The sequence below is a fragment of the Colletes latitarsis genome, chromosome 14 (assembly GCF_051014445.1).
Source record: "Colletes latitarsis isolate SP2378_abdomen chromosome 14, iyColLati1, whole genome shotgun sequence".
NCBI lineage: Eukaryota > Metazoa > Arthropoda > Insecta > Hymenoptera > Colletidae > Colletes > Colletes latitarsis.
The window spans coordinates 29,059,452-29,086,769 of NC_135147.1; the positions used below are offsets into that span (position 1 = coordinate 29,059,452).

Below are 27,318 nucleotides of genomic sequence, written 5' to 3' on the forward strand. Positions count from 1 at the left end.
ATGAGGCATCTTCATAGATATCGGTATAAACGAAAATTCACCAATGACAACGCCTTCACAGTGTTCCACACATGTATTGCGACGTCTCACGCATCGCGCGTGGCTTCTATAGGAAGTGGAGTTCTTTTCGCGCATCTTACGCGTTTTCCTCAAGGAAAATGGCTACCAGCTGTCATTTAATCGGGAAGTGTGGGTTCTAAAGTGACACAGGATTTAGTGAAAAGTCGTACACCGCGTACAAGAACCGTTTGGCGCGATGCAATTACATAACATTGAAATCGTTTGGTAGATCGACGCCACTTTTCATCTACATGCGGAACCCGTGAAACCTTCTACAGTGCCATGAAATTCTACTCCGCTTTACTGTTTACAGTTTTTATTTTTTGCGAAACGTATCAGGACTAACGTGTTAACGTCACTTCTACGTTCTTTTGACAATTAAACTACATCGACGATCACATTGTACAACCGTTGCCGACAATTTTAATCGTGCTACGTATTAAGGGCCAGAAATTTTTTGACCTTACTCACGTTATTACTTTGGGAGCGCATTGATTGCAAAGACGGTAAAATATCGTTTAAGAGTATTAGATACATGAATTGAAGAATATACTATTGCTATCCATTTTTCTATGTTTTAAATAAACACGGATGCTTATACATTGCTTAAAGTTTAAACAAAAGTTCTGTATTATTTCAGAAAAGCAGTATGGGTTCGAGTCAACAGTTTTCTCTGAGGTGGAATAATTATTTAAAGCATATTACTTGCGCTTTTGACACATTAAGGACAGAAGAAGATCTTGTAGACGTGACTTTAAGTTGCGAGGGAAAGAGAATAAGAGCACACAAAATGCTCTTATCTGCTTGTAGTACGTACTTCAGGGATTTATTTAAGGTAAATTTAAATGACAGATTAGATAATATATTGGTATTGTTGTGTATTGGAAACAAATTTTTTGTATCGTTTATTTCATCGTAGGAAAATCCATGTCAGCATCCTGTCATAATATTTCGTAATGTAAAATTTGATGATTTGGCGGCATTAGTTGATTTTATGTACCAAGGTGAAGTAAATGTTGTTCAGGAACAACTCGCCAGCTTCTTGACAACGGCTGAGCTGTTGGCAGTCCAAGGTCTTACGGATGGTACAGGAAAAGATAATGACAGTTTAGCAGAGGTATGTTTCTCAAACTTGAAACATCGCGTTTCGGTTAAAATGGTAAATAATGTGTTACAATTACATCTTAAATTATGTTTCAGGATGACTTGGAAATTCCTAATGAACCTGAAATTCAACTTCAAAATACTTCTAGTAAAAATACAGATAAGAAGAGAAACAAATCACCTTCTTCGCCGATGCCTTACCATGCCGTTGACTTACAGCCCGACGTTCCACCGAGTAAAAGACGAAAATGTAGAGAAAACGCAAGTACGAACGTAGAGAAGGCTGTAAGTAATGCTTTATCAGCAAAAGATTCTGAGAACAAAACGTCGGAAAATCAGACAACGACTAGCTCGGATCCTGTTGAAATAATTCCTCTTATGCCGAACTTGAAATTGGAAATGCCTGAATATTTAGTACAAGATGGAAGTAGCTGTAGTTACGAGGAACAAAGTTTAGGGGACAGTTCACTAAATAAAATTGCTATAGAAGATACGTCATCTAATACTCCTGATCATGACCAGAAGCCTGACATCAGTCAAACATTTTATTCAAGTAGTCAATCTACTTCGGATAATTTGGATGGTAAACATCAATCGGCAGATGTTGGTAAGATCCTCAACAATTTATTTAATAACGGTATAAATATATCAGTAGGTATATCGTATATTTTTGTGTTTCGATTAGGACACTTGCTGTCGAAACCTAGCACATCCGGGGAAAGGTTAACGCAAGAAGCAGTGCAGGGTAAGTGATTCTTAATTAATATTTATCATATGTTTACATAATACAAGACTCGATGCTTTGTCATATCTTTTAAAGTTTATGTCATTGAGAAAGAAACCAAAGAAATTGCAAAAGGAAATGCTTTTTCGCCATTTACGGTAGAATACGTATAACACTTAACACGTTCGCAGCGTTAACGTATTCTTACGACACTTTTAAATGCATAGCTGATTGCCGCTAACGTAATTTTTCGTCTTTTATACTCGTGAGAAATCAGATGGCAATCTCTGACAGGCTATCTAACGATAAATCGATTTGACAAAACAAATTTGTTTGCTTTGCATTGCAAGTATGTTTCGAATATACTTAATAAATTTAACATTTTCTCTAGTTAAATCTATACAGGGTGCTCGGCACCCCTGGGAAAAATTTTAATGGGGGATTCTAGAGGCCAAAATAAGACAAAAATCAAGAATACCAATTTGTTGATGGAGGCTTTGTTAAAAAGTTATTAACGTTTAAAGTTCCGACCATACTGAATTTTTTTCTCGAAAATGCGTAAGATTTCGGGGATATGTCTATTCACCAAAAATTATTGTAATTGACCCCCGCAACCGAAAATAATTTTTTCAAAACGATTTGAAATTTTTTTTTTCCGTCGAAAAATTTTACACCTTCTCGAATTTTTTTCTAGAAAGTGGGTAGGATTTCGGGGGTATGTCTATTCACCAAAAATGATTGTAATTGACCCCCGCAGCTGAAAATAATTTTTTCAGAACGATTTGAAATTTTTTTTTTTCGTCGAAAAATTTAGGCACCTACCCCCTTCGATTTTTCTTAAAAATTCGTTTTTCATTTTTAGTAATTTTGTTTGACGCCCTACAGAAAAGTTGTCTAATACTTTTTTGTAGGTACCCATGAGCTCTACTTCAGAAAAAAGTTTCATTGAAATATATTCACATTTGTAGGAGTTATGGCTATTTGAAAATTGGACCATTTTTATGAGGTTTTTCTCATTTTGCGGGGTCAAGGACCAACTTTTCGAATATTTTTGCGATTTGTACATATTCTCCATTAAAATACGCGTAGTTTGCTTTTTTAAACATTAAAATCGTCCAATCCGTTGAGAAGTTATGACGTTTTAAAGATTCGCATGAAAATTCGGGCAGGCATTTCTGACCATACATTAGATTTTCGGTAAGGAATTTTTTTCTCGAAACTGAGTAGGATTTCGGGGGTATGTGTAATGACCAAAAATGATTGTAATTGACCCCCGCAGCCGAAAATAATTTTTCCAGAACGATTTGAAGATTTTGAATTTAATTGTTAATAACTTTTTAACGAAGCCTCCATCAACAAATTAGTATTCTTGATTTTCGTCTTATTTTGGTCTTTAGAATCCTCCATTAAAATTTTTCCCATGGGTGGTCGAACACCCTATATAATATAACGCAATTATTTTTATTCTCATCGTAATGCCAGTTTTTTGCGGTAATCAGCTATAGATTTTTCTCAATTTTAAATCGCGCGTTGGAATCGGCGACTGTGAAAGTGTTAAAGACCCAACACATGTTTTTCAAAGGAAAGAAATGGCATGGCAGATAGTTTTCAAGTTTTGTACCCACGTATCATGCACGCTAACGTTGTTCGACTATTCGAGAATTACTATACGTTTACGAGTTTAGGAAAACGTGTCATTACTTTTGTCAAAGCTAAAGTTTCTATTTGAAACGTATATCGTTAACGTGGATACAAAACAGTTCTCACTACATATTTTTATATGTAACTTTGATTAACGTCAGATTATTTGTATTGAGGTTTGATGACAAAATTATGCAGAGTAGGAGGGGAATGAATTTCTTTATTTGATTTTGAAGATATAATTGCGTGAATTTCTAACAGTACAAGTTACATGTGAATCCAGTAGCGTACTATTCTCGGCTTTTTACTATTCTCACACACACAAATTTGTTTCGCGATACTTTGTCAAAGTTAGAGGTATTAGCGTTCACGATAAAAGATTACGAATAAAGAAAAAAAGAAAATTTCATTTAGCATTCGTGGGCTCAACTGTTTGGGAATAAAAAGAATGGAAAATTTTTCAAAGAAATTTATTCGTTTCAATGCCTTAGGTTCGATCGAATGTTAGGTTTGACCGGACCTTAGGTCCAAGGTACAATTTCATCTGTTTCATTTTGGTATCTTTTTTTTTTATTTTATTTTTTTTTTATTTTTTTTCTATTTTTTATTTATTCTTAAGAAAAACGTTGAGATCGCGTGAAACGAACGCATGGCAAAACATTGACGCAAGTGTCTTTGGTGTATTCGGAGAAATGCATTTCCTATTGTCATATAAACAGTTACTTTATTTATTTCTATTAATCGTTTAACTGTACTATAGCATAAAGAGTGCATGGTTTTTTGGATATAAATGTATGGTATATAGGCACTCGGGTGTAGGTTGAACTGTAGATACTAGTAAGCATTGCCAAGTGCTGTATGTGTGCCGACAATCATCAACATTCCTTTAATAACTCGAACAAAGCCACCACTATATTCCTTATGCGCACTAACTGTAAGCATATTTTTTCTGTATACACTAAAATACCTTTCAATGCTGGTATGAGGTAATTTCTTTGTATCGTAGAACTGTACAGGACACTCACGCGCGCGTGTGTTGCAAGTGCCACACGCGCCAATTTACTTGCATGCAAAGTTAATCTTAAAAATCACTGGGCATTCCGTTGTTCTGCTGTAACGCAAATAAACTACGAATGGATGGAATCTCGTAATTTCGATTCTCGTCGGTTGTGACGTCTCCAATAAAAAGGTTCTCAAACGCTGGTCATTAAAAAAAAAAAATAATAACACTGTAACACGATCGTTCGAAGTGCACACTTTTGTCTTTCACTGGAATCTTAGAGTCGCGAACAAACAATGATCATTTGCGATCGTACGATGCATTCCGTTTATCCCGATCGTCGATCCTACGCGATTGGTACTTAAGATTAACTTGCAAACTGGTAATGATTTGTTTGTAAAGAAAACAAAAAAAAAAAAAAAAGAAAAAATTCCGTAGCCTTGCAAAACGACTAATTTGAAGTAGCAACGGTGATGGTGCTGGTGATAGTGGCATGTAAACGATCTTCTTCCACACTTTTAATATCTCATTTACTTATCCTCTCTTTTCGTTGTGCATCGTATAGTTGAAAAGAAAAAAAGAAGAAAGTAATAAAGATCAATATGGGTGCGTGGGAATCTGATATCTAGGTCACAATCGATATGCCTTTAGAAACCCCGATAGAGATCGAGGTAACACGTTTTCCCGAACGTCACGGTAATCTTTCCGACGGATTCGAATTTTTCCACGTTTAAAAATCAATCACGTCGCGGACGCCTTTCGTTTTGTAAACCCGAATCTTCCCGCGGCGATCACGTTTGACGCGACCCGATCCGAACACACGATTTTTGGCGTCTCTAGAAGACGAGTTCCGACAGGTAGGTAAGCAAGAAGTATGTTTTATGTTCTCCGTTTTGACCGTAAAAAGCAGGAGCATGAATTATCAACGAGCGAGAGCGCGAATGTATCGAGACAATGCGTTTCGTCGAACCACCCGATTGGCTACGCCTTTGCGTGCGATGGTCCGAGGATATCGAAACGAGACATTATCGTCCGATCTTTATGCGAGAACGATTAAAAACTGTAAACCGAGCACTGAACAACGATGTAAATAACGGTCGAAAAGGCACGGACGATCCCATGTGTCTGTTACGCTATCGACGCGTGAGAACGGATCGATCGATCGATCGGTAATTAAGAGTGTTGTGTGTGTGCGTGGAATTACTCTGGTTTGCTCGCTGTACGTGTTGAACGTTGTAGCTCTCATCGTGAAAGCGACGTGAAAGAAAATTGTAAGTCGTACACCGATTGGGGGATTTCCCGCCCTCCAGCGGGATCGAGGGATTTCCTATTGGGGGCGACCAAGATCGTCGATGTAAAGTTGATCGTCGTATCGATAATCGCAAAACAACGAGCCGAACATTGGAACACGGACAGAGTAAAACCGCACACGTGCCCTCCCCCCGCAGAAAAATAAAAATAGGAAGAGTGCTACGATCCAGCAGAGACGCAGCGTCGAAGCGAGAGAAAAGAAAGAGAGAGAAGTTTAGAAAAAAAAAAAAAACAGAATTCGTTGATCGAAGAAAGGGAGGAAGATTCATCGAGGACTCGGGTTTAGTTGGACAAAAAAAAAAAAAAGTATGTAATAATAACCATAATAATAGATAATAAATAATAGTAAAGAAAAAGGGGATGGGAGGGGAGAGAGTGGGGGAGAGAAAAAAAAAACTGTTTTGCGAAAACGTGACACTGAAGAGAAACGGAATGAGAGGAAAGAGAACAATGATCGAGAGAGAGAGAGAGATTCGGCTAGCACCTGGCAATGCTATGTATTTCCATCTAAAAACACACGCATATATATATCTACATATATATATATACATATATTTATATGTACATATCTATGTATGTACGTACGAAAACAAAAACAAAAAAAAAACAAAAAAAAAAAGACATATCGTGGGTATATTGGTATCGCTGATACTCTAGACTGGCTTTCACGGCTACGGGATTTGTTGGTGCTGGGATTGGTCGTTAAAAAAAACATTTGTTTTACTAATGGTTGCCTGCATGTGCAGATATACTTAAGAACTGACTAACCGAAGTGTTTGGCCAATGTGTTTTCTCCAGGAGGGATTACGTACGTATCTGGTCAGCCGCATAGCCTCAGCAAAGCAAACGGCCACGGAAAAGTATGTGTACACTGCAAGCAGCGCGGAATGGTCACATCACGTGGAAAGCTCAGGCAGACGCGCTTCAAATGTTGGCCCTGCAATGCCTGTTTGTGCCGCTGGCCATGTTTCGTCGATTTTCACAAAATGCGCGCCATCCCGCACATCCCGCCCCCATAGCACCAACTCGCCCCCTCCGGCTGCCCCGAGTTAATATCGCTACTCAACTAATAACAAGCGCCCTGTGCTTTTTCGATTTTTTTGTGTTTCTTACATCCACGATACAAGAGAGAGAACAACGCAAACGGACAATGGAAAACATTGAGAGAGAGGGATGAGAGAGAGAGAGGGAGGGATGAGAGAAAGAAAGAAAGAGAGAAGGAGGGAGGAGTGCGAGAATTGGGGAGGGGGTGGGGAGAGGGGTTCCTTTTTCTTTTTTTCTTCGGTGTCTTTTATAGCGATCGATACGGACGAACGATGATTCTTTTACTCTTTCTCTTGCGCGATCGTGAGTAAAGGACTCTTTCGGGCGAGGAAGCGTGAGAAGTCTTTCATCCTATGGCTGTTACAATTATCATTAAAAAGAAAAACACGAAAAACAAAAAACAAAGACGAATGCTCGAATGTCTCGCCCGAAAGAACCCTAATTCTAATTCTAATTCTAATTCTGATTCTGATTCTGATTCCGTCACCCTGCTTTCGTACATTCTCCGAGTTTTTCTCGAATCGAATTTTATCCGGGTAGGCAGGAATCTCGATTAATTTTTAAATGAAATTTGAAAAGGAAAAAAGCGGAAATCCTTTTTGCTCATGTATGTATATATGTATACGTATTCCTTTTTTTTTTTTATACATTTTAGACGTTTCGTGAATTTTAGAAAGTTTTTTTACGATCGTTTTAGGATACTCGTTTTTATCGTCGTGCGTTGCCCGCATTACTGATCGTGTATTCTCCCCGTCGTATGACGACGCGTCCCTTTCTGTGAAAGAGCAAAGGGTGGAAAGCACCCCGTTCAATGCATGTACCGTACTCGTCGAAACGACGGCTTCTTTTTATAATTTAATCATAGACGCCCAATTTTTAGTGTTTATTTATAATTCGCGTTAATTGTAAATTGACGGTTAGGTTAGGTCAACGGAAAACAACGACGATACAATTTTTTTATATTCGGTGATTTTTGTCGCTCGAGACAGTTTTTTTTATCGTGCGTACACACACACACACACACACACACACCTAGGATAATGTAAAGAGATCGTTATTTATCTTAATCTCGATTGACTCTATACATAAGACTGCGACGAGGTGAACTCGTTATCGAATTAATATTTTTTTTTTTTTTTTTTTTCTTTTTTTTACAGCAATTTTGTTTTTCGGCTCATCGCCGGAAGTACTTAGATACAAATACTCGGTACCTTCGATTTTCGTAACGATATCCGCTTCGTCCATTTTTTACAAGACGCGCGTATATCACCTTTTTTTTTATTGTTTCCTCGATCGTGCATTTATCGTTTTTTTTTTTTTATTTGTATCTTGGTACGTTTCGCGAAACATTGCCACGACTCTTGCACAGAGTATAAACGAAACGCTGGATGGAAAAGCGTTTCCTCGATTACGCGGACGCGCGTAAAACAAAATACTTCGTGTTACGGTCGCAAATTACGAAAACACAATTGTTCCATGATAAATCTTGCGCTCTTTGTCGTTATTGTTGCCGTTGTAACGCTCCGAAGATCTCGTAGAATTAAGTCTCGCTAATGTTATATCGAGTCGAATGAACGTTTTTAATTTTCTTTTTTTTTTTTTTTTCTACTTGCGTGTATCTCATGGACTTGATCGTAGGACGAATAACTTGTATACATATCGTGCTTACAATACGAGCACTCATAGACTGACACCCATTCCTGCAGGCTTAACACCGTACAAAGGTCGATCGATACTCTTTCGATAGTTGTTCGATATCGAGCTCTTTTACGATCCACGAAAGTCTGGAGACTCGATAGGATAAAAAAAATGCCGTCCAGCCTGTTTCTTTTTTTTATTTTTTTCTAATACTCGGTCGCGAACGCAGCGTGAAACGTTGTATGGAATTCTCGATGGACTCGAACGAACGGTTTCGCAGAAAAGAAAATGATGTCAATTAAGGAAAAAAAAAGAAAAAAAAAATACGAAGCTTGTAATAAAAGGAACCGAACCGATTGTAATTATCGAGAGATTACCTTTTCCCCCCGAAAACCCATGTTGCGTGTCCTTTAGGAGGCATTGACAGGTCCGACACGAAATAGAAGAGATCGCGTTGACACTATCTGGGAACTTTAACGAGCTTTGAATCTCCTTTCAGCGGTGTCGTGTTCGTAATTGCCCTCTGTCTCTCTGTTTGGTCTGATCGGACTTATTCTACTCAGCTTTGCGCTTTCTACGCACGACACGCACAAAACGTTTTACGCCAAGGATCGCGCGAGGAATCCGAACACGATCGACGTGACCGCGCTCGCTCGCGGCGCTTGTCGATCGTTAATCGAAGTCGAAGTCACAGTCGCGCGGTACAAAAATTAAACGACCACGCGGATCGTTCGACGAGCAACTTTACCGAAACGGTTGCACGCACCTTTTGTGTACGAAAAAAAAAAGTCCCGGAAATATCGCAAGACGCGGAGGCTGGATGAAAGAATTTCGCAAAGGCGAGCGACAAGCGCGCGGGGAGGAACGCGATATCTGTGATTGCATACGGCGAGATAGCGTGTTTGTGGTTAATATAGAGGTGATCTTGTGTGTTTGTGTTTATTTGTAGAACGAGCAGGAGATACCGCTGGGGGCGGGGGCGGTAGCGGCGGTCCTGCAACCGCGGACCTCGTCTCGGACGATGACTACGGTCAGTCCACGGACACTGAATTGTTGTTTCGCTGTAGAATTTGTTGGAAGGGTTTCAAGCATCCGATGTCGTTGACACTGCACAAGGACTTGCATACAGGGCAGACCAGGTGTCCGATTTGTCAGCGCATCTTCAGTCGAAGTTACGACATGAAGGCGCATCTGATGCGCATCCACAAGTGCACGTTCAGTGTCGACGCGAAGTTGAACTTTCGAAAGTGATTCGCGACCCACCGGACACGTCGTTTATCCGAACGTTTCCCGTTTGTTCGCCGGGCGAATGGAAAATCTGAATCGATCGCGATCGATAAAGATCCCGAGAATCCGATGATCCTAGAAATTGTTTTTATTCGAGCTTTATATTTCTCCGTACTCTTATGCGTACTATCTTCCTTATTATTATTTTTTTTTTTTTTTTTTTTTATTAACGATTCGACGTATTTAAGCCTGCGAACTCGACAGACTTTCGCAACGAGGATCGATTAAAATACTCGCTTGGAAACGTTGTTATACGATAGAGATAAGCATCGTTCCTGTACACGTTAAATAGACTGATGCCAGAAGACTCGAACAAAAGGTGCCATCGACGAAAGATGACGCGATACAAACGTAAAAGTTCCTCAGAAAGACACCGTACGTAGAAAGTAAGCGATTCAAAGAGTTTAAAAAATATCTTTGTCCCCTTTTTTTTTATTTTTTTTTATTTCTTTTAATTCTGTGAACGATTTTCCCCGAGATATTTGAGGAAAGCCTCGCCGCGTACACGTTGACAGGAATGCGACTATTGCTGGTGCGATGCGCTCTTTTAGTTTTTATGTTTACACGTTAACACCGTCGTATCTATTTATAATTAAAGTTTTTTTTTTTTTTACATTATTACAGGATGTTTGTATACGATAATGCTACAAGGGACGACAGTCTCGAAAGACGTATTCGATATTTTTAATCACTGTTAGGAAGTTTTAATAAAACTCTCCGAAAAAAAACAAACAAATGCATCCTTTTGTTTCACTCGAAAGATTCGCTCGATCGGCAAAGATGGCGGCTGCCGCACGCGTTCGAGCTTTGTACAGATCTTTACGGTCGTTCCCGTGTTTCTCGAGAATACGATACCCCTCTTTATTTTTCCTTGGCTGGAGGCTTCATTGAACGTGCTTTGTGGGATACTTGTATCTATGTGGGGACATTTCGCTCGCAGTGGCCACGCGTGTTTTAACACAGAGATACCGTAAAGCAATCTCACACACACTCGACACCGGAATCGCGTCCATCGAACGGCGATTATTCGCGATCCTGCTCCTCCGTCCGCACCGAGAGAAAATCCCTTCGCGAAAATGACAAAAAAAAAATCGACAAAAAACAAAACACACGTTAGAAAAGAAAAAGCAACCGTGCAATGTCACGAAAAAAAAAAAACCACAAATCTACGAAACCGACGAACCTATATCGCATAAGTATGAGGCTGTATGTGTGTATTGGGAACACTTTGGATTGTGTGCGCAGAACCAAAGCACGATACTACTATTGGGAATCATCATCAACACTTCGAGCAACAGCAACAAGAGCATCTGCAACTTCAGCAACAGCTCCAACGTCAGCAGCAGCAGCAACAACAACACCAGCAGCAACCTCAGGTGCAACAGGCGAGCCTCGGGTACGAAAGGATGAGACGTAGGTCGAAGCCTCTGCACGACGAGAGCGGTCGCTGGGTTTGCGACGTCTGCGGGCGCACTTACAACCGTGGCGACTCCCTGGCTCACCACCGTAGCATTCACAGGGGCGACACGGTCTGTCCAATTTGTCAGGCCGTTTTTACACGGAAGTACACGATGCGTTGCCACATGCTCAACGTGCACGGCGCCAAGTAACGCGACGTCACCTGAACAGAAGAGAACTTACGGGTAACGAATCGTCGAATCGAATCGTTCGAACGGAGATCGAAGACTGTTCCGAATTCACTCGTTCCTTTCGATCGTCTAAATTTATCATACGTGTATCATTCCGAAAGTTCTGTACAGAAATTGTAATTCGCGGTTTGTCGAACGTGTACATAGTGTGTGTATAACTGGGTAGCGTGTAGCATGTATTGCGTCTACTCTTTTTCGACATGGTTTAACGGATTTTTACTGTAAACGTTACTTCGTCGACAGACTGAATTTTTCGAAGCCCTTATCTTCGATCGAAACCGGAGAAACTTAATAATTGTAGGAACGACGTTAAAATAATCGATGTAAATAGGTCATTTTTTATTATTACGAAAGTTTATTCCAAGTTTTGCTTCGAATCATGAAAGTGGCATATCTTTCATGCTCCTGAGGTCGGTTAACCGAACCGTGCTCGCCGCCAGAAGGCCACGCTCTCGTCTCTCTCTCTCGCAAGCGCTCGATCGAGAGCGAGCCAAGAGCATAGCCCTTTGGCGACGAGCTCGAGAGGCGACGCCACGGGAACTACAATCGCGCGTATCTTTTTTTTTATACTACCGTTTATTTGCAAGACTGAATCGATTTGTGGAGCAGAAACAAAACGAAGCAGGAACAGCGGGAAGGGTTGTTGTTTTTTTATCTAAGCGAAACATGAACGCGTTTGCGAACGTTCTTGCACTATGTCGCAAGCGTCGACGGGTCGCTGATTCTTTTTTCTTTTGTACCTTGCGCAAATTGAAAATAAAAATAACGTAGAAAAAGGTTTTGTGTTTTTCACGCGCGAGATCCGATCCGGTCGTATCGTTTTCATCTATTCCGAGCTCTTCATACCGCACACCCACGCTCGCATATGAACAAAACGGCGCCATTGACCAAAAGGAATAACATATGATTGTCGGTTCACTGCACACGACAAGCGTTTGACAATGCGTCGTCCCACGATTCGCTTGGGAACGCAAAAAAAAAAAAAAAAAGAGGGTAAAAGAAAAGAAACGCGTGATCACCGTAATTACAAGACGCTTGATGTGTGATTCCCAAAAAATTTTGCATTTCTGACTGCAGCCGATCGACGCACCTCTTAAAATAGGACCTCTGATGTTCTGCATGAATATTGAACATTTTTTTGTACCGTAAACACGTTGTTTTGTTGTCGTTCGAACGTTGTATCCACAGTTCACAATAAGCATGATGATCGCTACAAAGAGTTTTTTTTTTTTTTTTACAAATTTGCGTGTTTAATCACCTCGTGGTTGCTCCTCCTTTGTACAATCGTGTGTGCTACCTTATTTCACCGTGCATATCTCCTCGTATCGCTGATAGATCGAAGGAGACGTAGTAGTGAGCGAGTGAGAGTGTAAAGTAGATAGCGAACGAGAGAAAAAAAAAGATTATCGAGGGAACCATACTTGAAAAAAAAAAAAAAATATATATATATATACGTATATATTGCGTGCGTTGGTTGTTGTAACGATTGTCGATCGTCTCGACGATCGTCCGGATGAGAGAAAAAGGTATGCACCGTAGAACGATGACGATCGAGATGCGAGGAAAGGAGGTAGAGAAATGGCATATTACGATCGCGATATACGGATCGATCGGCATCGGGCGCACGCACTACCACATGAACGTTTATATCTGATTTAGATCCTCGTACGGTGGTCATCGAACAGCCGTCGCATTCGTGCAAACTCTGCGGTAAAACGTTTTGGAATCGGGACTCGATGTACAAACACATGAACATGCACAAAGGAACGACGCAATGTCCGGTGTGTCACAAAGTGCTGAGCCGCACGACCCACATGAAGCGACATTTAAAAAATCGGCACGGCTGGCTGGGCGTCGGGACGACTGCCGCCGCCGCCGCAGCAGCGGTCGCGAACGCCGCCGCCGTCGCAGCAGGAGCCAGCAACGCAACCGCGACGACAGCCGGCGCAGTCGGTCCCGTTATGCCGGTGGTGACCGGCGTAACGGGCGGCGCTACCGCCGTCGGCGACGCCTCCGCCACGACGCCTATATCCGTCTCGTCCGCGGCGATCGCGTCCCGGAACGCCGGAAGTCCCACCCACGGCATCGAAACTAACGCCACCTATACCACTATACGGATTAGGGAGAGCAGCGTCGAACGAATCACTTCTAGTCCTATTCCTTAGTGCGAGCATGTCTTGTCGAGCGTAGAAAACCCGTCGACGTAAGAGAGGATAGACGGAGGAACGCCGTAACCTTATTTCTCCTTGATTCATCCGCGACGAGACCGGAAACGATCCTCGGGATCCACGTACCGGGTCGTTTTAAATTGTTTTTACCCTTAGATCGAATACGTATATTTATTTATTTGTTCGCACGATTCCTCGGGATTCTATACGCGTGTATATACGTCCCGTTGGTTAGGTTGCTTCGCAAATGTCGTTCGTTGAAACAACGAACCGTACGCGCGACCAGTATAATCGTATAGTTAAAGAAAAAAAACAAAAAAATATCGTAGGAAATATCGAATTTTTAGTCACGTAAGAAACCAAAGAAGCTACGTTCGCGCAACGTAAAGTCTGCGTTCCGGGAGTCCTCGACCAGCCCCCTCGAGGCTGGCCCTCCCCCCCGGAGCGGAAATGAATTTTTTCCTCCCCCACCCGTGTCCGCGAGCGCTTGCAAGGGGATCTTACAGTCGCCATTGCTTTTGAAAAGACAGCAAGTTATAGTATTTAGTATCAAAATACCCTAATAGGTTTCTTCGCAATGGGCCCCCGCTTTCGAGGTATTTTTATTTAAAGTTTGGAGGAATTACTTTTTACTTTACAGAACGAGATTTGGTACTTTTTTTCTTTTATTATTTTGAAGTGCAAAAGTTTTATCTAATACGTATAAATGTCATAGATATCGAAGCAAACAATCCTTAAATTTTTAATACAAAAAACAGTAGTAAAGTAACATTATATTTATATTATAATCGTTATCAAATAAATTCTGTATTAGTATTAGTCGACGATACCAATGACTAATACAGAATTTACTGATAATGACTGATACAAATTATTAACATAGAAAAGTATATATGACGTATAATGCTATTTCACTGCTATATACCATATATACATGATAAATAAAACATTTTTACATTTCAAAGTAATAAAAAAAGAAAAGAAGAAGAAGTAACTTGACAGGGGATTCGAACCCCGATCAAAAGCGTGGTAGTCAATCGCTCTACCGACTCGACCAAATCCCTGTTCTGCAAAATAAATTTCTTTTATCGCGCGCGTACGAAACTTTGAATCGAAATATCTCGAAACCTAAGGTCCATCGTGAAGAAACCATCATTTTTTGATACTAGGTATATATTTATCACCTGTTTGCCCCCCTCGTTAGAAGCGTCGCGTTTAATTTGTAATTAAACGGATCACACGGGCAGCGTTTTGTCGTAAAACCTATTCCACTCTAGTCGTCGACGGGAAACCTATATTAAAAAAAATGCCTGTCTAACACTTTTCGCCCTAGTCATTTCGTACACATCCGTGCATGTGTGCGTACATTTTATGTATATGTGTACATGCATATAATAACAAAGAGGAAGATGAAGAGGAGGTAGAAGCGAAAGAAGATGATGAGGAGAAAAGAACATCTACGTAAACGTTTTTTTGTAACCAAAGACACAGATGGGAAAGAAGAAAAAAAAAAAAGAAAAAAAAAAGCAAATTATTTTATCTAGTCAAATGAGTTCGGTACTTAATAGCGTTAAGGAGGAATGTGCATCTTTCTTCGTGCGATCGAAACACGAGAACACAACGCCGTGCAATTCGACGGTGAGACTGAACCGGAATCGCTTAATCGTTTTCGAAGCTTCGATGTCTTTTTAGTTGAATCGCGTCGACCGATTCCGATCGTTTTCTTTCTTTTCTTTTTTTTTTTTTTTTGTTTTTTTTTCTAGCTAATTTCACGCCTCGACGAGAGCTTCGGGATCGAACGGTAATCTTTATCTACCCTTCGTTTCGGTTCCTCGTCGATCGAAGATCGCTGAACTTTCCTCGGGGCGATCGAGGAATTTGTTGGCAGTGTTTGTTCGTTGGCGTCGTTCAGCATTGAAACGCGAAGGATGCTCCATTTTCACCGAACATGTACTGTCTCGTACTAAAAAAAAAACTCGTGCCATTCACCCGCGAAAATCTGCCTACTCGTCCGTACTGTTCTCTTTTCGACAGTACTCGGGCATTCCGAGTTGCTCATTTGCGCGTCTCCAAGACCAGAATTTGGCCATACGTATATACTAGGTTCATGATATTAAGCATACTCATGTATTTCTTAGCGTTAAGTTCCCGGAGACTTGCCAAAGATGCAAAAGTTTAATTGCCCTCGCTCTGTTATATTTCCACGTTACCTTACTTTCCTTCATTTTCGTTGCGCTTATTCGTTTTTGTTTCTTCTTCTTTTTTGTTTACGTTTTAGTTGGTATCTAATTTAGATTCGCTCTTCACGCTAATTGTAATTTTAATCCAAAGAACCTTCTAGTCGGGACTGAGGTCTCGGAATTAAGTACTATATATTTTACCCCTTTCCTTGTGCAATCACAAAGAGGCTATTGTTCGACGAGGCAAACGATCCACCTACGATTAATGATCTCTTGTTCGCGTTTTTTTTCCCCCTTTTCTTTACGATAGCAATTCTTCGCTGTATGCCAAAGTTTTTAAGGAAGTTTTTCTTTCGAACGAGGTTCGTAATTAGCGCGAAACTTGATTGTTGGACGTGACGAGAAGTACAAATCGAAGCTAGTTTTTACAGGCGTCAAGATGGGAACAAATTCACGCGACTGTCGCTGATTGATTGCCGCTCGTTGACCATGCCACTAATTTTAATTACGATTATGCAATTTGAGATCGATAACGGCGGGCAGTCGGTTTATTAATTAATTTTTCTGTTCGCGGATTAACGGGATGCTTGCGTTTAAAATTTTGCGGTCGCATGCGATATGTTACGTGCTTGTTACATACTTTTACGTGGCACAAACTTGCACGTTTACCATTTTAATCAACTGATTTCGACGATTATTTTTTTTTTAATCGAAATTAGCAAACATTTTTGTTAGTGGCACGAATCAGTGTTTAGTAGTGCGATATATATTTATATTCCGTTGTACGTTGATGTAATCATATTTTTTTTTTCTTTTTTTTTTTTTTTTTTACTTATGTTACCTTACGTTGCGATGTAAGTTAAGTTCTGAAAGGAACGCGAAAAAGTACCATAGATACGTATACACCGTTTATTTATACTTGTGTATGGTAGACCGTATATTTAATTTAAAGGAAAACGAATGTGCACATTCCTCAGAAGCCACAATACAAATAAGTACAAGATTGCCAATTATTACTTTAGAAGAATTGATATTTCTTTCTTTGATTATTTATAAAAATAAGAACTATCTATACATAAAAAAAAAAAATTATATATATATAAATATAAATATATATATATATAAATATAAATATATATGTATATAAATACATATATATATATATATACATAAAAATATTATAATATATCATTACGTAATCTTATGTTTGGCTTATGCGAGTTAACGATGTAAGTAAGACAAAAAAAAAAATGTGTGTGAATAAAGTTTCAAAATCTGAATTCAAGCGAGTCATTTTTCTTAAATAAAAAAAAAAAAAAGTACGAAGTATCTTGTCAAAATTTTTGATATCGTTACGGCTCGAGTATAAGTTTTTCCACGCAAATTAATAGTCGATGAATCGGATAAGTAAGTATGAAACGAAGATTGCGTGCTCCTCCTCGCAACCTGAACTCGGAACGCGCGTTATAGAACGATTCTACGGTAAAACCGACACGCGGGAAACGTAAACTTGCTACACGTTTTACACCGGCGAACTATGCGCGAGTTTTTTTTTTTTTTTTTTAGCAGTGGTTCCGTTTCGAAAATGGATACAATTATAGGTCACTTTCAGCGGTTCACGTTCCGTGTCACGTTAATCAATTTACTTGCTTCAACATCTTCACGCTTCTCACTGCCACGTCTCTCTTTTCTGTTCGAACATATATATTTCACACGCTAATCGATATATGCAATCACCGTGTGGGAGACCGGATCGACCAAAGGCTGTGTCGATGCGTTAGAGTTCAATTAGGAAACAGTTTAGCGTTAGAAGGCGGTACAGGTATCACAGCACAGGTGGAACGAACGACTGGTCTGGTCTGTGTTGCGTGTTACTGTCCCCCCCGTATCTGATTTGAATGTAATTGAACTAGAAAACAACAAAAATGAATGAGGAATCGTCGGGTGACGTGGCTGTTAATGTGTTGCAGGGGGGGTGGGACGCAATCGGAAGCATGTTGGCGATACAACTGGTCAAGTGGTGATGCAGGGTCCAGGGCGTTTTTCGTGCAGACTCTGCGGAAGCGTATACAAGCACCTTGCTTCGCTGACCCAGCACCTTGAAGTGCATCGCAACCAGACAACCTGCATCCTTTGTCACACCACTCTCAGTCGTAGAACCGACCTGCGGCGTCACATGCGCCTGAAACATAACATGCAATTGCAAAAAACGATCCAGAAGCAGCGCAGCTCGAAAAACGAATTGGACTCGTAGATTTTTCAGTTTCGATGCGCCCGAGAAACGTTGCTTCTCGCTCCGCCCTGGGGTTCCCCTACGTTCTTACACATCTCGCGTGCCGGATTAATTTTTTTCCCCTTTTTTTTTTATCCCTCGCCGAGCATCGATCCTTCTTTTTCTTTCTTTCATTGGCTCACTCGACGACGTCTTTTCTTTTCTCTTTTTTTTTTCGTTTACGACGTCCACTCACAGTATTAAAAAAATATCGATCGCTTCGATGCTCGCGCCGAACGTACCGATCGAACGTCGAAGCGTGAAACAAGTTCGAGGACAGTAACATGGGACTTAATTTATTTATACCGATCTCAGTTTCGTAACGTCCAACGCTAGTGCGTACTCGTTTGCTCGATAACGGACCAAGAACTCCGGATGATTTTGGTTTTTTTCCCTGGGGGAGAAAAAGGAAAATCGTTTTCTTTCGTTCTCATTCCGCGATTTATTTCTTTTCCCTTCGATCGTGCAACGTTATCGAGCCGACACAGCGTCTTCGGCTCTGTAAGGATTCTAGTCATTACTGTACAGCGGCTTTGGTCGCTAAAAATCGTTTAATTTCGCCCCTGTCGTATCTTAACACTTGACACGCGAACTCGATATTCCGTGGATCTCTGTTACGCGATAATAACAGTTGCAAACAAACCTCGATAGGCGACAAATAATAGCTTTGTACGAAGCACGAGATATCCATATCAATAGAATTACAGTGTTCCAAAGTGACTCGTCGCGCGGCTATAAACTCTGTTCGAATCTCGCGCACAATGTGCGTCGACGCGCGCATCTACGGCGTCCCGCCATTTTGGGCGCCCTGGTTCGCGCAACGATAGGCATTCGAGTTTAACCTCTTACGCTGGAACGAACGTTTTACGTGCTGTTGTGTGCTAATAAAATGGGAATGACGATTAATTTCCGACGCAAGAGGTTAATCTTCCATAGTGAATGTTCGAATGTTACACTGACTCTGTTTACACGTCCGGTTGTTCGCGTGCTCGATTTTTCTTTGCGATCCAGATGAATCTTAGCTGCTTCGAAGGAGCGCATAGACAGTGCCTTACACACGACTATCTAGTTTTACATTTTACATATTGACTTTCCAGATGTTTACCACAGTTGAACGCGTATAAGAGACTATAAGAGAACCAACAGATTTTTATTGCTTTCGCCCGGTGGCTTCGTGTAAACATTGTCTTTGTGTATCAAGTTAAACGAAAACGATACGGTTCAGGAACTTTGAAACTACGGTCACAAGCTGTTTGTTGATTTCTCGTAGAAAACTATTTTTCTATCCGTGGCATTTACCCATCCCCGTTCTCTTTTTTTACCATCGAATCGGACTGTTGTTTCTAATCTTCTTTTTCTTTCGTCGCGATTGATAGAGTCGCGTCACGTTAGACGACACGTAATAATATACGTTGTTATCGCTAAGTAATTTATCGTGTCCAAGAATAGCAAGTAAATGGTGAAAACTCGTGCGATAACAGAACGGGATCGATTCGTGTACGAAGTATTTCGGTGATTCGCACGAGTTTCGAAGCTCTCTTTCGTGATCGTTTACGATGGTAATGAAATTTTATAAAATCGAACTTTTTGCCCATTGTGTATCGCTTCGTAACTATCGGTTCGATCCCAACGATCCAACGTTATTTGAAAAATCTTATATTGTAAGCCCTACGTGTACGTTGCTGTATTTATCCCAATAAATAATTAATATTTAAGAGAAGTCTAATAAATAATTACGTCTAAGCGAAAGGTAAAACGCGATGGAGGCAGCGAATCGTAATCGAAACGACGAATTACGGAAATTTTACAAAGTTCGATATTTTTTTTTTGTTTTTTTTCGCTCGATCGCTACGTTGAACGTTTCATACACATTTTCAAACCGTTTACGATCACTTCTACCCTTTGTTTCCCCGTTGGTTTTGCCGATAAGCGTACGCGACGAATTCTTTGAAGTTTTAGGCAGCCCGGTTTCTACTACGAATAGCAAATTATACGTTTCTTGAAGCAAAAATTGACCGTGTTCGTACACGATTAAGCACTTAGTTTGTAGAATTGTGTAGGTTTATACGTAGATGTTCGCTGTTAAGGATCGCACGAAGCTTCGTTGGAAAGAGAGCAAGAGAGAAAAATTTTGTTCGAGGTACTTTGTAAACAATCGATTAGAATCAACGCGTTAATTGAATGTTAAACGGAACTTGTACTTGATTGTTAGAAGGCGTTTTTTCTCTTAGTTCGTAAGCTATATAAAGCGACGGTGTGAATTTGTACCAATGTCTCGCACGATAGTTAACGTGTTAAGGATAGTTAATTAAGTTGATAATTTTCACGAGCAATTACACGTCTCGTCGTCGTACCGAATGAAACGATACTTAATTTGTCGTGTCTAAAGAACAGTGCATTTACGGGAACGATCAGTTTGCAGTGAACAATTTTTGTCTCACAGGCCAGTAGGTTTCGCGAAGAAACGATACGCGTAGGTACCACATATATTTATTTATATATACATGTATACAGAGAATTTCAGAAATACATATAAACATTTAAGGAGTCGAATCTACAAACTAAAATAATTTAAAACTTCCCTACATTACTTTTCCACTTATAGAATAGTCTCACGTTCGTTTTCTTTTTAAATAACCTCCAAAAGTAAAAATCTCAGTTGCTTCTTGGTGCTTGTTTCATAAAAAGTCACGATAAACAGTCCCATTTAGCCCAATTAAATAATTTGTTGGCAATTTTAGTGTGTAAATGCAGCTCCTCAAATGTTTACACATATTTCTGAAATACCCTATGTATATAAATATATGTATATACTTCAATATTTTTATTTTACACACCTAGACGCAGAGATATAAAGTGACTATGTATACGATATGGAAAAATATATCGTTAAATATTGTCGATAGTCGCAAACTTTTCGTTTCAGTTCGAAGAAACCTATTACGTGTATGTACTAATTGTGAGCTTGTAAGTGAATTAAAAAGCGATATAAATCTATGCTTTAAAATGTTATTACAGCAATGTAAATAAATCGATTTACAATGGATGCTCTAGTGTTGATGTTTTTAACGAAACGATGAAACAACCACGTTTCTCGAGTCTACGTTTCACAGTACAAATAGTCGAGTCACAGAATTCGATCGTTTTTGTTTTCTTATCGTAAGGAGGAAGGTACACGAGGAAATACGAGACTGTTTCGAGTATATTTCGTCTGCGTGCTTGAACCTGTCTTTTTGATGGTGTATAACAGTATTCTGCTTATGCTGTGTGAATGTGTTCTCAAATTTGATTATTTTCTACTGACAATTTCTCATAACGTTCAGATGTCTCACGTATCGTTTCAATTTATCCGGTATTTAGTTTTTTTGTTTTCCCTCGTACGAATTGTAAAAGCAACGTCCGAGTATTCGGATTAGAGGTCCTGATTAAATGATTTCGTATCGTTAATTTGTGCATCAACAAAAGGGAGCCGTAGTTTTCGTCTATCGATTTATAGCTTGCTTTCGCTCTTCGTTAACGCGTTTAGAGAATAGGCAACACTGAAGCCATGTTTTAATACTTTATTATCTTCTTCCTTGTTCGAATACAATTTTGCATTAATAGATGAATGGTAGTGACACACTTATGCCTATTAATCCTTTATGTTACGAGAACGATCATTGAACAATTTCGAACGAACCCGTAAACGGTCTCGATTCAAATATTACACGCGACACAATTATCGTAGCCTTAGTTATAAGAAGAAATAAATTTATAGAGCCACACGCAAGGACAGCGCCATGGAGTTTGCATTCGCCAGGATCATTCTGCAATAAATGCGGTATAACGTTTACAACGCAGCACGCTCTTCTACGGCACATTACATCGAAACACGAGGAGCCGCGAAGCTCTACCGCGTACTGCAATATTTGCCAGCGATTTTTCAAAACGAAATGGAGCCTGGCCACTCATAACAGCAAATATCATAGAAACTGAGATCCCTGAGTTTGTTAACTTTTTCGTTCGGTCGATGAGCTGTTCAAAATTCGGATCGGGTCCCGCTTCTATACATACGTTGAACGTTTAACAAAATTATATAACACGATCCTGTCGTGTGTTCATCCGAGTTCCCGCGAAACAATTTATAGAACCACGATGAAAAGATCGTTTTATTGGTAAAGCAGACACTAGGATTTTATAATTAAAATTTTTTTTATTTAAATATTTATTTTAATCCTAGGCGTAACCGTTCGATCACATTGAAATGCTAGGACGATCGTGTGTCCTTTGTGAGCACAGCGCGCATGTATGTAACGTCGGAAAGTGTCTTACTATTTTTGTGGCTGATTTCAAACTGAGGAATGTTATTATAAGCCTCCCCTTAATGCGAGTACCAAATGCAACACCGAACCACCTTGAACTTTATAATCTTGCGCCGTTTTTTCATCGTTCCTAGAAACCAACAAATCATTTTGTAATTCTTATTTTTTAAAACCAATCTTTTAGTCTTAAGGATACATTCAACTTTGCAATTCATTACTCTTGAGTTGTATGTAATTATAAGATAGATTTCATAAAAAGAAACAGGAAAGAATAACGTTCAAACATCCTAATTAATGGAACAGGAACAAGGAGACCCAAACAACTATGCGACCCAGATTCAGTAAGGACTGTAGAAAGTCACTTTCCAGAGTATGTTCCGTCAACACCAAAGAAGATAAATGCTACAAGAAGATGTAAAGTTTGTGCGGCTAAAGGATTGAGAAAGGAATCTCGTTACTATTGTGCCTATTGCAATGTAGGATTATGCGTTACACCTTGCTTCAAGCAATTCCATATTACATCCGACATTAAATAAAACGTTAAATCATGTTTCTTTCTATAGAAAACGATCTTGTATAATTGTACAAATTATTTCTATTTGCAGTTATACCTACATTTGTTTTCCCGAAAATATTAATCGCTGCTGTTGCGGTGGTATTCCTTCCTTTTCTTCCACTCTTTCTTTGATCCTTTCTACTTTATCTGTAGGTTCTATATCTATCTCGATCTATAGGAACAATAACATTTGTGATACCCGTAAATCTCACGTACGTCTATTTATCGTTTAATGAAACGTTTATGTAACGCAATAGTAAATGATATTAAATACTACTAGAATTTCTAACGATAAGTTTATTAACGGTACATCAAATGTCAAATTTTGTATTTTTAGATGACAACGCGATCTTGTTAGAGGAGGTTATTTTACTTTTACAATTGTTTTTATTTTGCAAGTATATAACAGTAAACGTAATTTCATGCATTTATTTGCCATACTGATTAAACGTTTATAACATTTTATAGTTACTTGCCTCCTTTCCCGTAAGAGTCTGAAACAAGGTTAGAATGAGAGGTTAGATTTTTTACGAACTTGTTATAAATGTTTTAGTACAAACATCGCCGGTTGTTCTTACCTTAACTTTAATCAACATTTTTTTCTGTTAAAACGTAATTTGAATAATGATTTCAATTCTACTAGATTAGAAATTAAAAACTATTGACGTACAGATACAACTATGCGGCTCTTTGAACTTTGATAAAAAATTCTGTTGTCGTGCTATATCTAGTTAAAACATGCTGTGTCTCCATCTAACGACAAATTATAAATTTAAGGCATGAAATAATTTTTTTTAAACGATGAACATAATAATCGATGTTCCGACTTATTTTAAAAATTTCGTACGGTTCAAAGTATTGCAAACCTCGCAAGGTTATGTATTTCGTTACGTAAATTTACTCAAAAGTAAGCATAGATATAATTAGGTAAACAAAGCACTCCAATGAATTTATGTAAATAGAATTTATTTATTACTTTAGCACAAATTTATCAGTTAACGTTAATTATAGTATTACATAGCAATATATAACGTATGTTACAATGATATATTGGTATTCGTACATACATAGTTCTTAATATAAGATATTCTTTTTACAAAATAAAAGTTTGTAAATAAAAACTTTTAATTTATTACATCTTTAATTTTTCTTCTTGAGCAATCAGTTGATTCTTTATTTTCTGCAGAAGCTCCTTTTTAACAGAATCAGGTACAAGAGTTCTTGCTCTAGTTGTAACGATAGAAAGCAATTTGTCATAAGTAATGTCATGACCATGTTCTTTTATTAGCTCCTTACAGATTAATTTTACTTGATCTCTCCAACCACATTCAACTAATCGACGACGTAATAATTCTTTCAATCTAAAACAAAACTGATACTTCATTATGGTACATTAAAATTTTCATATTTTTCGTATTTAAGATAGCATAACTCTTACGAACGATACTTTGTCACGAGAAACATGACATTGACACGTAAGAATCGTTGACTTAATTTTTAAATGGTATTTGAATATTCCAAATTATTATTCAATATTAAAAATATTCGTAAAGGAACTTGCCCGTCGCGATCGCCAACCATAACTAATCTTTGATGCGGAGTAGTCTTCATCAAGAATTTTATTTCTCTCTACTTTTATATTACCAAACTTCGTATTTTCTTTTACAACTTTGTCAGTGGCAATCGTATCGGTCAACGCAATACTGTTTGGCATACAAGGTTATGTTGTGTTTTGTCTTTGAAGCTTCATAACCTAACTACGTTTCGCCTCATACGCATCGCGAAATAGCCAAATATGATTGGAGAGTATGGGAGCGTTTAATTTAATTTTTCATTAAAATCTGATCGCTACTGTTCATTGGCAATCCCTATAGTCTTCAGCAAGCGAAGAATTTCTTATTCGTAAGTAAATATCTAACATTTATACAAACGTAGATGTTCAATTGTCCCAATACGAGTATGTTAGCATAGCTCGTGATGCAGCGATAATGATTTAAAAAGCAATATAGTTATTTTATAACATACAACACATGTTAAAAACTGTTTGTATTATAGTAAATGACATGTGTATTCGTATTCCGTTTTATTTTAGTAATTATTTTGTGTAAATTTGATCAGAAAGTTTGCGGGAAATTAGCCGTACAACCATTTCGGTATTTCGAAGTTATTGTTATTACTGTTAGTTTAATTATCGAGTTTTTTTATTTGAAATACGTGTTGGTATATTACACGTAATACACACGTTGTATTTAACAACTTTCTAGGAAATGGCTTCCGCAAGAATAATCAATTACACTTTATTTAAAAGACTTGCAACAGTATCTAGTCATGCACATGTTTATTCTAATTTTGATGTAACATTCAGTGCTCGACATAGTGTACCATATTGTACAAAGAAATCAATTGCTAAAGCAGATTCTGTAGAACATGAGAATAAAGTACAGATTGGATTTGCGGAAGTAGGTAAATTTCATGTCTATATCAAACTGGGAATGTTAAAAAATCTATATTTCTTTGAATGTCAATTTCATTTCAGTTAAAGAGAATACAAAATCTCTTGGATATTTAGGCATAATAGTTGGTGGTATAGGAATTACAGGTTTAATGTTTTATGTAATTTTCAATGAATTATTCTCCAGTAAAAGTCCTAATAATGTTTATAGTAAAGCATTAGATCGTTGCATAAAAGATTCTAAAGTAGTAGATGCTCTTGGAGAACCTATAAAAGCATATGGAGAAGAGAGTAGACGTGGACGACGAACTCATGTGAGGTAAGGCAAAATATACATCTGTTATTTTAATTGTCGGTTCTACTTATTCTTGATAAACAACATATACTATGCAATTTTTCAGCCATGTAACTTTTGTAAAGGATGGGGTACAACATATGAGAATGAAGTTTTATATCCAAGGAATAAGGAGACGCGGCACCGTTACTTTGGAAGTACAAGAAGTAAGTAATTTTTAGAATTTTGCACCAAGTTAGCCCTTAAATCTGATGCATTAAATTTAATTACAGAACGAATCTGGTAATTACGTGTATAAATATTTATACGTACTTATAGACGACCTGATGAGAACTGTTATAAAAATAGAAGACAACAGAGATGGACAAAAGAGCTACAGTAATGAAACCGAATTTGATTTAAGCTAATATTTTAAACCACTTTAAGTAGTATATTTTATACATTGTACACAGGTGTGCTTATAATTGTTATTTGCCTTAACTTTTATTTTGAATATACTTTAGTGAACATACAATAAAATGGTGCTACCCTCATTCGTGAACAGTAAACTGTTATTTCGTAATCTATTCCCGCGAAATATGTCAGCAACAATATTCTTGTTTATGGACAAATATCTTTAAATAGTCATTGCGTTTGAAAAATTCTCGGAATATTAGTTGACATGTACGACTTCACCACCTCGGTAATAACTGAGAAAAATTGAAATCGAATGAATTAATCTTTTCGACCATAAATCACTTCGATCGAAGCTACTTTTTTATTCTTACTGTTCGATATAATTGGGTTTTCGCGGATAGTTATCGCTGGATGATACGCAATAAAGATCGTTGAATTCACGAGTCGAAAATAATCGCGACTAATCGCGACCCGACGAAAAAATAACCTTCGCATTGCGATGTATGCCACGTGCAAAGAGATTTCGTTTAAAGTTGTCTCACACTACTCATCGAACAACCATGCATTAACGATAAGTTACAATATTCCTCGAAGAGATTGTCAGCTGAGGCAGTGACGAGCAACGCGAACGATTTCATGCGAAAAACCTATCGATGAATGTTTCCCGCGCATTTAACGAATAGTACGGTTAACCCATAATCGGAATCTTGCCTATCTTCCGAGATTGCTGCGATCCGTTATGGGAAGTATGTCCAAACGAAGCTTCAGGACTTAAAAAGTTTTATCAGAAGCAGGAATGTGCGACTTTGTCGATTTCTTTGTTTCTCGACAACGCAGCGTAGAAAGGAAACGTGTCGCGTGGGGGGTTAGGGGCTTCATCCGTGGACATGTCTGACATAATATTTACTTTCTGTCGTATGATAATGATGTTCATCTGATAAAATACACGTGTTTATATAAGAGCGAGTTTACTAATGGGAAATTCTTATGTTTAACAATATACAAGACTGAACCTTCGTTTTTACAGAAAAACACTTCCCTTAACAATCTTTCATTGTACGTCTCTGCACCTTCTTGGTTCATTAGTGCTCAAATAAGAGCCTTTTTGTTCGATACGGAAGGCCTTGATCGACAGAATGCTCGATTTTTATTCTATTAAATTATTTAATCGGTAGTATGCGTCCAACGTAAAGAATACGCGGTAAGTATAAAGTACCATGAATTAGGCGTGCAAGAAGAG

The 27,318-nt window shown here is 38.6% G+C and overlaps 4 protein-coding genes across 11 annotated transcripts; 2 read left to right on the forward strand and 2 right to left on the reverse strand.

The window, feature by feature from the left end:
* Positions 1-73: 73 nt before the first annotated feature.
* Positions 74-23,128, forward strand: LOC143349692 (uncharacterized). Of its 6 annotated transcripts, none has more exons than XM_076781115.1 (6): positions 74-566; positions 701-895; positions 980-1,177; positions 1,261-1,771; positions 1,850-1,909; positions 22,683-23,128. In XM_076781115.1, the coding sequence occupies exons 2-6, from the start codon at positions 710-712 to the stop codon at positions 22,913-22,915; spliced, it is 1,188 nt and encodes a 395-aa protein (XP_076637230.1). In that variant the 5' UTR covers positions 74-566; positions 701-709; the 3' UTR covers positions 22,916-23,128. The 6 variants fall into 6 exon arrangements, with proteins under 6 accessions (XP_076637230.1, XP_076637231.1, XP_076637229.1 ...); XM_076781116.1 differs by lacking the exon at positions 22,683-23,128 and adding an exon at positions 21,836-22,053; XM_076781114.1 differs by lacking the exon at positions 22,683-23,128 and adding an exon at positions 17,777-19,811.
* Positions 21,625-23,667, reverse strand: Nedd8 (Nedd8 ubiquitin like modifier). Of its 3 annotated transcripts, XM_076781118.1 has the most exons (5): positions 23,514-23,667; positions 23,412-23,429; positions 22,995-23,107; positions 22,390-22,509; positions 21,625-21,884 (listed from the first exon to the last, which is right to left on the reverse strand). In XM_076781118.1, the coding sequence occupies exons 1-4, from the start codon at positions 23,529-23,531 to the stop codon at positions 22,425-22,427; spliced, it is 234 nt and encodes a 77-aa protein (XP_076637233.1). In that variant the 5' UTR covers positions 23,532-23,667; the 3' UTR covers positions 21,625-21,884; positions 22,390-22,424. The 3 variants fall into 3 exon arrangements, with proteins under 3 accessions (XP_076637233.1, XP_076637232.1, XP_076637234.1); XM_076781117.1 differs by having other exon boundaries at positions 21,625-22,509; positions 23,514-23,664; XM_076781119.1 differs by lacking the exon at positions 23,412-23,429 and having other exon boundaries at positions 21,625-22,509; positions 23,496-23,654.
* Positions 23,668-23,884: 217 nt separating this feature from the next.
* E(y)2 (enhancer of yellow 2) lies at positions 23,885-24,637 on the reverse strand. Its single transcript, XM_076781406.1, has 2 exons — positions 24,497-24,637; positions 23,885-24,296 (listed from the first exon to the last, which is right to left on the reverse strand). Exons 1-2 carry the CDS (start codon positions 24,544-24,546, stop codon positions 24,068-24,070), a joined length of 279 nt encoding a protein of 92 aa, XP_076637521.1. The 5' UTR covers positions 24,547-24,637; the 3' UTR covers positions 23,885-24,067.
* Positions 24,638-24,703: 66 nt separating this feature from the next.
* On the forward strand, positions 24,704-26,201 carry LOC143349836 (mitochondrial import inner membrane translocase subunit Tim21). Its single transcript, XM_076781405.1, has 5 exons — positions 24,704-24,837; positions 25,200-25,398; positions 25,472-25,706; positions 25,789-25,888; positions 25,955-26,201. Exons 2-5 carry the CDS (start codon positions 25,203-25,205, stop codon positions 26,087-26,089), a joined length of 666 nt encoding a protein of 221 aa, XP_076637520.1. The 5' UTR covers positions 24,704-24,837; positions 25,200-25,202; the 3' UTR covers positions 26,090-26,201.
* The last annotated feature ends 1,117 nt before the right edge of the window (positions 26,202-27,318 follow it).